Source organism: Chrysochloris asiatica, unplaced genomic scaffold (assembly GCF_000296735.1).
Source record: "Chrysochloris asiatica unplaced genomic scaffold, ChrAsi1.0 scaffold00128, whole genome shotgun sequence".
In the NCBI taxonomy this organism is placed as follows: Eukaryota; Metazoa; Chordata; class Mammalia; order Afrosoricida; family Chrysochloridae; genus Chrysochloris; species Chrysochloris asiatica.
The window spans coordinates 8,053,213-8,066,416 of record NW_006408646.1 but is presented as its reverse complement, the minus strand read 5'-3'; the positions used below and the strand labels follow the sequence as shown (position 1 = coordinate 8,066,416).

Here is a 13,204-nt window from a genome sequence, read left to right as displayed (position 1 = left end):
CAAAATCTCAGTTCATGTGACTTCTAATACACATAGTGATGGAAAAAAGTGCTACCTCTGTGTCAAGTGGTTCAATTAGTCACTTACAGTGAAGAAAGATTTGCCTTAATAACTTATTTGTTCCAGTATTTAAAAAGACAAATCCATTTTAGGGTGGCTGACATCTACAATATTGCCTTAATTGTGACCTATGAAGGAAATGGCCTTGTGACACTGTGGGATAAAGCACTGACTTGACTGCAAGGTCAGTTTGAACCACATGGTTGGCGGTTCATGGTTCAAACTCACCAGCCATTCCTTGAGAACCCTGTACAGGGTCACTAGAACTGACTTGATGGTACTTAACAACACCTCCTATTTAACACAGACTTGCAAGTAGAACCCAGGCTAGAAGGGCGAGATCAATTTGGTACAGTGGAAAGAGCATAGATTTGGGGGGCAATCCAAACCTGGATTAGAAGACTTTCCTGGCTGTGTCCTTGGGGAAGTCAATGTCTCTGAGCCTCAATTTTGTTATCTATAAAGTGGGGCTAATTAGAAACAGTGGTTCTGAGGATTATATAAAATGTGTGTAAAGTATTAACTCATTCATGGCATAGAGTAAATTGAGTGGATGATTTATAATAGTTTACATAAATCAGGAGTTGGTCTTTGTTGTAGTTTGCTTAGAAATACATTAAGTAGATGAATTCTTAGTGAATTATGAGGCAGCAGTCTTGAACTTTCTGTATTAGGTCTGAGACAACTGTTGATGCCTGTGTGCTTCGTATGCTGTTAAGTGCCATTGAGTCAGTTCAACTCATAGGATTTCTGAGGGAAATTTGTGGGAGCATCTTTTTCCCGCAGAGCACCTGGTGGGCTCAACTGCTAACCTTGTGGTTCACAGTCCAGTGTTTATCTCTAGAGCCACCTTGTTTGGTTACATCAGCAATAAGGTTTAAAGCAAGTTTGGGAAATTCTCATGGTAGCCTGGAAGTGTTAGGCTAATTTATTTTAATACTGGATGTTGCCAGTACCTGTTGATAAAAATTAGGTTCTAAGAGTTTTATGCTGTTACTGGTCTTTGGTCTTGGGACTTGTTACTGCCAATAAAAGTTCATTAACCATTTAGGTCCTAGATTCCCTCTGTGGTGCAGTGAGAGTTGTGCTGTTCCTTTGACATAAGATGTTTATTGCAAGTCACTTCGCTTTGTTGCTAAGTAGTCTGGTAGAGCAGAATGATTTAGAATATATACCTGCCTTTTTTTTTTTTTGTTACTATTCCTGTGGGTACATACATGGCCAAGATAAGCTATTGTATGCTTGATATTTTGGGGTTGCTTTATCCATATCAACTCTAGAATATTTATTATAAGTCTGTTAAAATATGGATCCACACTCTGATTAAAGCCATTTGAATTTTATTAGCTTTTTTCTAGCAATTAAGGCAGATTAACTGTTGTCAACATTTCCATATCCAAGAACTCAACAGCAGCTATCAGTTTGTGGATAATTTGTTGGTTTAAATCCAAGTGGAATTTAAATAAAACCATTCCCTTTCATAATGAGTTGATCTTACACATGAATTTGTCACTGGAAATATTGAGTTGCAAAACTATTTCCAACATAGAATAAATGGTGTATGAAAGCTTGGACTGGAAAAAGCTTGTTAAAAATCTTTGTCTTTTTCCAGATGTTGATCTTTCTTGGAGTACATGCAAAGGATCTTTAGGTCTGTGAAGAAAATAATTTCTTTTGATATCTATTCGTTTGCTCTTAAGTGCTACCTAGCAATGAGTGTACTTCTTGGAATGTTTTTGTGTTGTTAAGTGCCATCAAGTCAGTTCCAACTCATAGCAACTTTATATAGATAGGGTTTCTGAGGCTGAATATCTTTGTGGGAGCAGAAAGACTTTCTTGCGCAGAGCCGCTTGTGAACTCGAATAGTTGACCATGTGGTTCACAGTTTAATGCCCTCTAGAGCAACCGGGAGGAGCTCTGGTAGCGTAGTGGTTACGAATCGGGCTGCGAACCTTAAGGTCAGTGGTTTGAAACTACCAGCCGCTCCGCGGGAGAAAGATGAGGCTTTCTACTCCCGTAAAGATTTACACCCTCGGAAACCCTGTACAGGGTCGCTATGGGTCGGACCCGACTCGATGGCACTTAACAACAACAAGAGCAACCGGGCTCCCACCTCTGGGAATACTATTTGTAAAAAAAGTGGAGAATTTTTCCATTCAACATTTCATGCCCATTTTGTTTTGTGATGTCATTGATTGCAACCACCACAATGTAACAGCACTCTTCCTACTTCCTCCCTTGCCATTTCCATTGGTCCTTCTTTACTATCCCTTCTGAGCTTTGTCCCTGGGCAAATGCTGCCCTTTTGGTCTTGCATAATTAATGGTTCTATGGAGCATTACCTCCTCCATAGAACAGACTTGTCTGTTTGAAAGTTGATCTATGGGATGAGTTCAGTTCCAGACTTGAAAGGTGTCTGTGGGTCATATAGTCTCAGGGGTTCCACCAGTCTCTCTCAGACAAAAGCAGAGAATTTATACAGCAATATGATTTTTATATTTTTAAGAGTTTTAAAGCTGGCTTTAGCATCTGTTAGTAGGATCCATCATGAGTGACTTGGAGATCTGAAGATTTCTGATTATCTCTGACCTTACTTATTAACATCTCTTTTATGATGTTTATTGCTATCACAAAGACCCTATTATGATGTATAATCACTACCTGTTTAACTGCATTTTAAATAAGGAGCTCTGATAGCCAGCCATAGTGGTTATGAGTTGGGCTGCTAACCTCAAGGTTAGCAGTTTGAAACTACCAGCTCCTCCGCAGGAACAAGAAGAGGCTTTCTGTTCCTTTACAGATTTACAGCCTTGGAAACTGTATTCAGGGTTGCTATGAGTCAGAATCGATTCCACAGCACACCACCATCACATTTGAAGTATATGTTAGCTTATTTGGAATCTATTTGTATGGAATAGCATTGATACTGTGTGAGACAACAAGGACCATTTGGAATATTCTTTTTATATTCTAAATATATAAAGACACACTTTCAAACATTGTATAAAAAACAGTGGAAACTTAGAAAGCCAGATTTCCTGTGTATTTGCCTTTTTGAGATAGGCTTGTTGAATTTTAAATATTCCATATTTTCCTGGGAAGCGATCAGATACACATATTGCTGAGAAGCAGCTACTATTTCTAATTTTGGTTACCTTGTCTTGGTAGCAGAGGTTGTCAGAATGAAGTTTCCAGATTATTCATTTTGACCATTCTCACAACTAAAGACCAGAAATTGTACTCATTAAATTATTTACTCCAGAGTTAAGTGCATTTGGGGTACCAGTTGTAATGTTAATTTTAGTATGGTTATATTCTTGTTTTTTCTAGGAGCTATATTCCTGTTATTCTTGTTGAAGTAAATAGTGTATTAGTTCTTTTATATTTTTATAAAACAATCCTCAAATTAAATCTGTTTCCCAAGTTTTGTACATTTCTAAGCCACTGGTAAGTCAGATAGGAAAATAACTGGTTTGAGAGCAAGGGTGGTTGTTGTTAAATGCCGTCGAGTAGGTTCTGACTCATAGTGACCCCTTATAGTGTTTCCAAAGAGCAGCTGGTGAGCTTGATTTTTCGACCTTGTGGTTTCAAACCGACCTTGCAGCCCAGTGCACTTAACTCGCAGCACCACACCTTCATAGTGACCCTGTATAGGGTTTTCAAGGAGCAACTGGTGGGTTATCCGTCCAGTGCTTATCCTACAGGGCCTCACCAGGACTCCTACTTTAGTATTACCTTTGGCAAAACCAGAACCCACTGCCATCAGTTGATTGCAACACTCACCAGGACACTATATAGGGTTTCTGAGACTATAAATCTTTATGGAAGCAGGAAGCCTCATCTTTTCCATCCTAAGCTGCTGATGGATTTGAACTGTTTACCTTGGGGTCAGCAGTCCAGTGCTTATCCTACTATACTGCCAGGGCTTCTTAATTTTACAGTTTACTTACCTCTAGTGGCGCAAGCTACAGAATTTTTTTGTTTCTTTAATTGATAATTTAAGGTGATGTAGAAATTAAATATTTTTCATAGCAAAAAATTAGGTGGTTTCATTATTTTTTTCTCTTAAAATTGTATTTTTCCATCTAAAATAAGAATTGGATTTAGCCTGAAGAATTTGAACTCTCTTTTCTAGTTGAATTGGAGATATAATTTCTACTCTTCGTTATGCCTTTTTTGGATTAGCAACAACAGTCACTGATCTCATGGGAAAAAATTCTTCCTAAAGCTTCAAGAACCAGTTGTTTTGTTTAAATCACAATTCACATTTTTAAGAACTTGAAGAGTAACTTGAGGGAAAACTAGTTTTGGGTCTCCATTCTATAAACAAACATTTCACAGTTTGTTTTCAACAATATGGTAAGTGATTAGAGATCCCAACAAGGCTGTTGCTTATTTAATATTGCTATATTTTCATTCTAAAGTTTTAATTGTTAAATTTTATCCGCTGGATGAAGCTTTGTATGCAGAAAATGGGTATTTTGGGAAAACTGATCACTAATGTTTTATGCTTTTGTTCATCAAAAGTCAATCTAATTTACTTTGTGTAGACACATTCTGTTTTTACATTTAATGAGGGCTTGTATGGGGAAAAGCACAAAGAAAGATGTATTGAGTACTGAATAACATGGTACTTGTAAATTTACCCATCTCAAATCTGAGCAGCCTCCCAGAGAAGGTGACCATCAACTACCCTGCTCACTGGGATTAACTTTAATAGCAACCTTATAAGAAATTGCTCAGAAGGGACAGGGATTCCTTTCTTTCATGTGGAGAAAGTTTTGTATTTAGTCAAAATCCATTTATACACACCACTTTCAAGAAGAAAGCCAAGAAATGCAATGATGCATGTGGTTTCCTTTTGTTCACCAGTAGGTTATTCATGGAAATTGATAAAGCAAAATAATAAGCTGTCCACTGAACATGCTCCAGAGATAAGTAGAAGATGACAATGTAGCTGGTTAAGGTGGTGAAAAATAAAGTGCATTTTCCTGGTAGAATATGAAGTATAGTGAAAACCACTACTTTTAACAGTTGGTACACAGGAATCTTTTAATGCTTTAGGATAGGTTTCTCAGCCCAAAATAGGAAGAATCAGTATTTCTCAGTAGTTAGCAGGACTTAATATGATAACACTTGATGGGGTTGGGGGTGCTAGTGAGTTCTGGAAAGTCTTGAGAAATTTAGATTGAATGTAGTATAAGTCAATAATGCAGATGGTGATTTTAGGTTATTTGCTGCTTTATAATTTTGACTTTTTATTAGAAGTCCCAATTCCATAATTTCTTTGGGTGACTCAGTATTTATCGTTTCAGAACTACTCATGAATTCTTGTTTGGTGCCCTTGCAGAACTGGTTGATAATGCAAGGTATGTACTCCTTAGACATACACAGTCTGTGTTTATAGTGAAATCTTTTTGGGTTGTTCTGACCTTTGTTCTCTGAAGACTTGAGAGGAAGGCATTTTTGTAGCAGCTGCAACTCCCAAGAGAATTCTTAACACTCCCTCCCCCCCCAAAAAAATTGTAATAGCCCATTAGTTGATGTGTCTACTGTTACTTAACTTAAATTTCTTCATTGCTGTTTGTCTGCTGGCCTAAAAATAGTGAACTTAAAGACCTCCAAAACTTCCTTGCCTTGTGTAACAGAGCAAGGTAGCTATAGTGATATTTAGGGAATTAGATAGAAATTTAGGAATCAAATGTCAAATTGATGGAACAGACAAGGTTTGATTTAATTTGTGCTACCTTGAGAGTATACCATCTATAATATCTTTCAAGCTATATTAGAGTTCCATGTCCTCCTAAAATGTATATTTTAGTGTCAGATGACTGTAATTGATCAAAGCACCTTCTATTGTTACCAGCTGAACTAGGAAAGAGTCCCTCTTCAGCACTATCTTATACTGGGTTCTTAGTGATAGGGTGGTGGTTATATCCCACTGGGTTGGATTGGACTCACAGTGACTCAAATAAGGGTTTCTGAGGTTGTAAATTTTTCTTCCTCAAAGCAACTGGTAGATTCCAGCTGCTGACTTTGCAGTGGATAGGCTAGCTCGTAATCCATTTTGCTCCCAGCGCTCCTTGTTCTTAGTGATGTTGTTGCTGTTAAGTGCCATCAGTCAGTTCTGACTCATAGTAACCCTGTATAGGCTTTCTGAGGAAGCGAATGGTGAGCTTGAATTGTAGTTCAAACTGACCTTGCAGTCCAGCGCATCAATCCACAACGCCACACCAGGACTCCATTCTTAGTGATGTTGTTAAGTGCCATCGTGTGGGTTCCGACTCATAGCGACCCTGTATAGTGTCTCCGAGGAGCAGCTGGTGAGTTTTAACCACCGACTTTTGCAGTTCAAACTGCTCTTGAGGTTGAGTGCTTATCCGATGGCCCCACACCAGCACTCTGTTCTTAGTTATGGAAGCATATAAATGTTACAGTACAGTGTTGAAGAGAAGTTTGAGTTGATTTAAAGACAGGATTCTGTTTATAATTATGGGAAATATTATCTTAGTCTTATTTCTGACTGTAGTAAAAATTCAGAAACATCATATATTGACTGGTTGTTGATAACTAGTGAAAAAAGAGCAGGATAAGAATTGACAGACTTACTCCTAAACAGATTACCATTTAATGAGCTTCCTGATTTTTTTTTTTCTTACCTCTTCCTATATTGGTTCTGACCCATAGTGACCCTGTATAGGGTTTCCGAGGAGAGCCTGGTGGGTTTGAATTGCCAACTTTGCAGTTCAAACTGACCTTGCAGTCCAGTGTATTATCCTGCAGGGCCACACCAGGACTCCATTTGACCAATAGTAATATTTCTGTTGTTGTTAACTGAACTGTTCATGGAAATGTGCAAGTTGTATAACTGAAAAGTCACATGTAGACTCATACTTTTACATTAAAAAACATTCTAGGTTAATGGAACAATGCTGAAATTTGCCACTGTTAGCAAAATCATGATATGCTGTGGAAGGCTACTTTTTTTGTGTATCATGATGAACTGGAAGATTCCTGGAAATCTCACGCACACTTTTTGCAAGTCTATCCCTTTCTAAGTCATAAATGGCAGTCTCTCATATCTGAAGATGTTTATATATCTTTTTGGAGCTGTATGGCGTCCTGGTGTGGCACTGTAGAATAAACACTGAACTGCTAACCAAAAGGTTGGCAGTTAAAGCCACCGGTGAGTCACTCCTTGGAAACCCTATATGGGGTCACTATGAGTCAGAACTGCCTCAGCAGCATTAAACAAGACAACAACATGCAGTCATACAGATTTAGAGTGGGCTTTTTGCATTTAAAACCAATGAAACATACTTGTGCCTCATTTTTCATGCCTATAATTAGTAGAATTGAACTAGGTTACTTCTAAGCATTTATGAATGACTTCACTGGTGATTGACCTTGAATGATTAAGCTCAATAGCTGGAGTCCATTGGGGTGCCCTGACTGGGAAGGAGAAGGTGATGGGTTCATAGTTTAGTTTTTTGACACCATGTAGATACCATGAGACCTGTGTTTTCCACGACTTTGTGGCACATGGTTGTTCTCCTTTTTTACTAATATCTTTTTGAGAAGGAAAGGTATACAAGTCATAGCAACATCATTTTACGATGGGAAGCAAATACTGCAAGTGAGAGAAACACCTGCCTGAGTAATTTCATATGTAAAGGGAAATGTTCATATTCCTTTAGATGTTTTCACTATGAAATCACTATTATAACAAAACACATTCAAACACTGTGTGTGTCATGTGATTATCTTAAATAATTTGACTCTCCAGAGTGTTTTATAGATATATAAGGATAGTTTGTTACCAAGTGTATATAGGATGTCTGTAAGGCTTCCTGCATTTTGGTGGTTGATATTTCATATTCATTTTCATTTTGATCTTGATTTTTTTTTTTTTTTTTTTTTCTTTTCTTTTTTTGCAGAGATGCTGATGCCACCAGAATAGATATTTATGCAGGTAAGTCAGAGTCCAGTCCTTTCTACGAATGCCCCGTTTCTTTGCTGCATCTATGGCTGTATCTAAGTAGAAATGAGTGGGAAAGAACTGGTAGCTGGAATTTGGGGAGCAGCAGCACCATTAGGTCTAGAATCAGAGCAGCCGTGATGAGGCGTGGCAAATACTGGTATAAAGAAACAAGGCAGAGTGTCCTATGTATGTTGCCACCAGGAGATTATGAGGGTGATGGAGTAAAGTCGTGAGGAGTGAAATGTCGAGCATAAGTAATTTTCTTGATAGGAGTTATATTTTAAGAGGGAAAGCTCCCAACTTCAAACATATTTTATAGAGACCCTTTTATTAAGCCTTAAACAGGATAAGACAAATCATCCAGATGAGAGAGACCATCAAGCATGAGGCCATAATGGTGTCCCATGGATTTACAGCCACGGCAGCTAATTATATGGAACATGGAAAACAGGAAATTGTTACAAAATCATGACTGACAGCAGATCAATTTATCACTGTCACAGGCGGGACTGTGGAAGTTGGAAAGGGACCATGATTCGAATACATACACTATTGCAGATTTGCAAAGTTTACAGAACTGGTTCTGGGGCTCTCTGACCAAATGTTAAGGGTCTGACTCACGGCCATGCACCCTGGTACTCCAGTTTCATTAAGGGCACGCCCAGGCAAGTCTTTGAGGTTGAGACTGTCTCTCCCTTGACTGTTTTGGGAGTAGTTTTAATCTTTTCAAACACATTCTGCCCGAGGGCAAAGCTTTTCACATTATAGGCTAATGGTCAGAACTTAATGGAGGCTGTGAATTTAAGTTAGGACTCAAATTGGAGTGGAGTGGACATTCACTGTAAAACAGAGCCTTCTGCAAACCAAGTGCTTAGAATTTAAGTTCTAATACAATTAGCGGTTCAAACCCACCAGCTGCTCCTTGGAAACCCTATACAGGGTCGCTATGAGTCAGAACCAACTCCATAGCACTTAACAACAATAATAGGAGTCTTGGTGTGGTGCTGTAGTAAACAATGGATTGCTAACTGCAAGGTCGGCAGTTCAAACCCACCAGCCACTTACTGGGTCAAAACTGACTTGATGACAAATAATAGCAGGTGACCAGGTTTGTAGTACCTGCAGTCTAGGAGAGATCTTGTTGGAGGTCGGCTTTTGCTTTTGCAGCCTTAGTAAGGACCAGTACTAACTTGGAGAGTTGCTAGAAGCAGTTGTACCAAACATATGGGAGGCTTAGTTGGTGCTGAGGTTTGCAGAGATGACCTTAGGCAGGTCAGGGAGGGAGGGTTGCTTTATTTGGAATTTAAAGATACGGGCTTATTTTGCTTCTTGAATTGCAGTAAGATTCTCTTTTTCCTAGAGTGGGTGCAACAGTGGAGGAATTTATAATCATCATTAGCTTTTTTTGTTTTGTTTCAATAGTCTGCTACAGGAGTAGACTATGCATCCATTAGGCTGAGCTCCATGAGGACAGCATCACATTGTCCACCCTAACCATCACAAACCCTGGCACACAGGAGGGACTCAGTAAACATTCCTATTTGTTTTAATAGTCATTTGAATGCTAAAAGTGGAAATTGAACAGAGGAAAAGAACTTTTAAATTCATTTTGGCTAGGATGATCTGTTTTTCTGACATACTTTTCTGAAACCTTTTGAAAGGTTTGAGGTACTATTTTGAACAACTTTGACTAGCTTCTGAGAAAACCATGTATGTGGCAATATACATCTTGATATCTGTTCTTCATTAGACCCATTTGATAAATGTGACTAAACACGTGATTAAAGGAGTACTTCTCAGGCACTCTAATAGCATACAATTAAGATTCTCCTTAGATCTGATGCATTCCTTCCACCTGGTATACTTTGGAGCAAAGAAAATAATCAGAGTACTTGAAAGTGAGCTACACTGCTTAATTTCTGAAAAGCTTCTGTTTGAAAAGTTCTGCCAAAGCCCTGTAAATAATACTACTTTTATTTTTAGGGGAAACCGAAAAAAGGAATAAAGCAGAACAATGCTAGAAAGATAGTCACTAAAATGTTAGGCCATTTGGAGGCTTTCTCAAACTCTGATGTATATCTTATATCTTAGTATACTTTAATGACTGGTGAGAACATCTACCGCTGAAAGAAATGGCGGCCATCATAGTCACAATACAGATTGCAAACCAGAAAATGGGCCTCTGCTCCATGTGTCGTCAAAGAAACAAATCATAGTACTCAAGTCTGCTTGGAAGACATTTTTAAAAAAGATCTTTTCTGCTCTCTCCCCCACCTCCTGCCTTTGGTATGCGAGTTTCAGAGAGAAAATTTAGTCCTTGATACTCAGAAAGCAAAAAAACAGTTGGATTTTAATTTAAAAGGAAAAGCCCCAGTGTGCATTTATTCTGTGCTCAGTGCCCATCAGGCTTTGGGAGAAATCCTAGAGGAATCAGATGGGCCTTCACTCTGACAATTTCTCTCTAATTGGAGAGACAATTAGCATTCTAGAGATGATTGGAGAACAATAACTAGATCTGGAGGGAACAGTCAAGGCAGCTAGCGATTACATGGTGAAGAACTAAGCACCACAGGTTTTGGAAAAAGACTAAATTCTACATCTAGAGCTTGGAGATACCTTGGCTGAGTTTTCTGGATTGGGTCTATACCTTATTGTTTTCTAGCTCTGTGCCTTACTAACATTCAACAAGTGTTAGAACAGTGATCTTTTTTCACAAGCAAAATCATGAAATTCTTGTTGATATGTGGGGGAAATGATTTCTCTCTTTCCCATCCTGAAACTAGGATGATTCTTAACCTGGAAAATCTCAAACATTGGATATAGTTTTGAAGTCACTACAAAGTCACATTTCAAAGACTGTATTTAAACTTCAGAAAGATAAAAAGAGAGCCCACCTCTCAGTTGTTTGTTTGTTTTTCAATCATGTGTGTCAGAATAGAACTGTGCTCCATAGGGTTTTCAGTAACTGACTTTTCAGAAGTAGATGGCCAGGCGATCTGAGGCACCATGAGTGGACTGATTATTAGGTAGGTGTTTGCTTACCCAATGCATTGTTATTATGTGGGGCCAGATCATCATAGGCCTTTCTATTGACTGTAAGCTCTTTCTACTGACTTTAGTTCTGCCTCCTAGAAGAAAGATCCCTTTTGGGGAACCAAAGCAGTGATTAAGTTAGTCAGTGGCAAATTAATCCAAGGAAATGTAACTGAAATGAATACTGCTCAGACGTTTGCAGAGTGCAGTCAAAAATTTGGATGACATTTTATTGTAGCCTCTGTAATGTGACTCTGAAGGTGGAGCCCAGGAATCTGTACTTCAATAAATTCTTATGTCGACTTCTAGCGACCCTGTATAGGGTTTCCAAGGAACAGCTGGTGGGGTTTGAACCATGGTTAGCAAGCAGTCTAGTGCTTATTGTACCACACCATACCAGGATACCACATTTGACTCTAGCGGATACTTTTTTCAGACCCCTTCAACTTAAACCCTCCTATCCTTTATGTCTTACCTGGTCTGCTACAGGAGAGTAGACTTACGAGTCCACTAGACTGATCTCCATGAGGACAGCAGCACAGTGTCCATCCTGCCCATCACAAACCCTGGCACACAGGAGGGGCTCAATAAACATTCCTAATGAGGGGTAGGGACAAACATTGTAGCCATATGAAGATACTCCACCTGTTTATAAACATGAAGTTACTGTTGTGCCAGCCCATCTCTTTTGGCCTTAAGGTGAGAGTGCATGTGATCTTGGACCCAGACTCTACTGTCCTTTTACAAGTTGCTATGTAGTTACAAAGATTCCTTGTCCCTCAGGTGAAGAAACATCTTTCTATGGTCTCTTACTCATAGCCTACACAAAAAGGCTTTGAAATAAAGGAGTTGAGCTGAAAAGAGAGCTCAGACCACCATAAAGTGTTGTGCATGTGCTAAAACATCCTGAGAGTCCTATCTGAACGTAAGAAGCAACTTCCTAAGTAGTGTTTAGGAAATGCTAGTTATCCTCAGTGGTTTATCAAATATTCTTGGTGCATTTTATGACTGTAGCATGTAGCAAATAGACCTCAGCTAGGTTTAGAATATGACTTTTACCATCCTCTGGTAGGAGCCCTGGTAGTGTAGTGTTGGGTCCCTAACCACAAGGATTGAATCTACCAACAGCTCCACCAGAGAAGGCTTTCTGCTCCTATAAGGATTTAAAGCCTTGGAAACTCTATACAGGGTTGCTATGAGTTGGAACCAGTTGGACCAGTATGTGAGACCCAGTTTGAATCTCCATATGACTCTTCACTTCCTCCAGAAGGAAACTTAGATGCCTTTTGCACTTGTATCTGGATTGCCATATCTCATTTAAATTAAGGAGACATTGTTCTGTCCACCAATAGTACTTCCAGGAAGGAAGATCCTTGCCCCTTGAACTTTCAAGAACCACTTATTAATGTTTCAGCAAAGTTCAGCTTTTGAACACTGAATGATATTTGAAAATCTCTGGTTTCTAGCTCTTCTAAAATAGCATTTTAAGTTACTTTAATGTGTCCATTTAACAGAAGGCAGTCACAATCCACTTGAATCTTTAGCCTGCAGAAAGGGCAAAGAAGATTGTAAACTAAAGTTCCCCAGCTTCGACAAGTTGTACTGAGTTGGTGAACTGCAGTTTGGAGGAATTTAAAAGATAGCCTCAGTTATGGTGCAGGCCTTGAGCTTGTCCCTCCCTACACAGCTTGTACCTTACACAGACAACCTTCGTCCTAGAAAAAGTGCTTTTATCCCTTGTGCTAATAAATGGACAGGGCGTATTGTAGTGATGTTGATTTTAGTGCTTCGCTTCCTTGCCTGGCTTGTGTGGGACTGCAGTGGTGGATCCTCTTGCCTCTGTCTACTTTCTCTCCTTCATGTCTATTGGCTGCTGATTCTAAGGCTAGTGCGGTTCTCCTTTGCCCACCTACTCCTCAGTGGACCAAAATCTAGTATATTTGGAGCCCCATCTAGTATATTTGAGGATCACTTCACCAACATCTATTACAGGCATATCTACTTGGTACTGTGGAAGAGAGAGCTACTGAAAAAAGAGGTTTTTAGGTCAACTGGAATGACAGCATAGTCTATCATGGTCCTTTCCTCTAGGCCAGGAAGTCCTGCCCCAGCCTTACTGTCAGAGAACTG

General features: G+C 39.1%; 1 protein-coding gene across 1 annotated transcript in view; it reads left to right on the top strand.

The window, feature by feature from the left end:
- The window catches only part of MORC2 (MORC family CW-type zinc finger 2), a 46,845-nt gene that overhangs the window by 2,488 nt on the left and 31,153 nt on the right, over positions 1-13,204 (top strand). The window contains exons 2-3 of the mRNA XM_006869256.1: positions 5,376-5,429; positions 7,998-8,032. Of these exons, the coding sequence (XP_006869318.1) occupies positions 5,376-5,429; positions 7,998-8,032 (89 nt within the window). The remainder of the gene's footprint in view (positions 1-5,375; positions 5,430-7,997; positions 8,033-13,204) is intronic.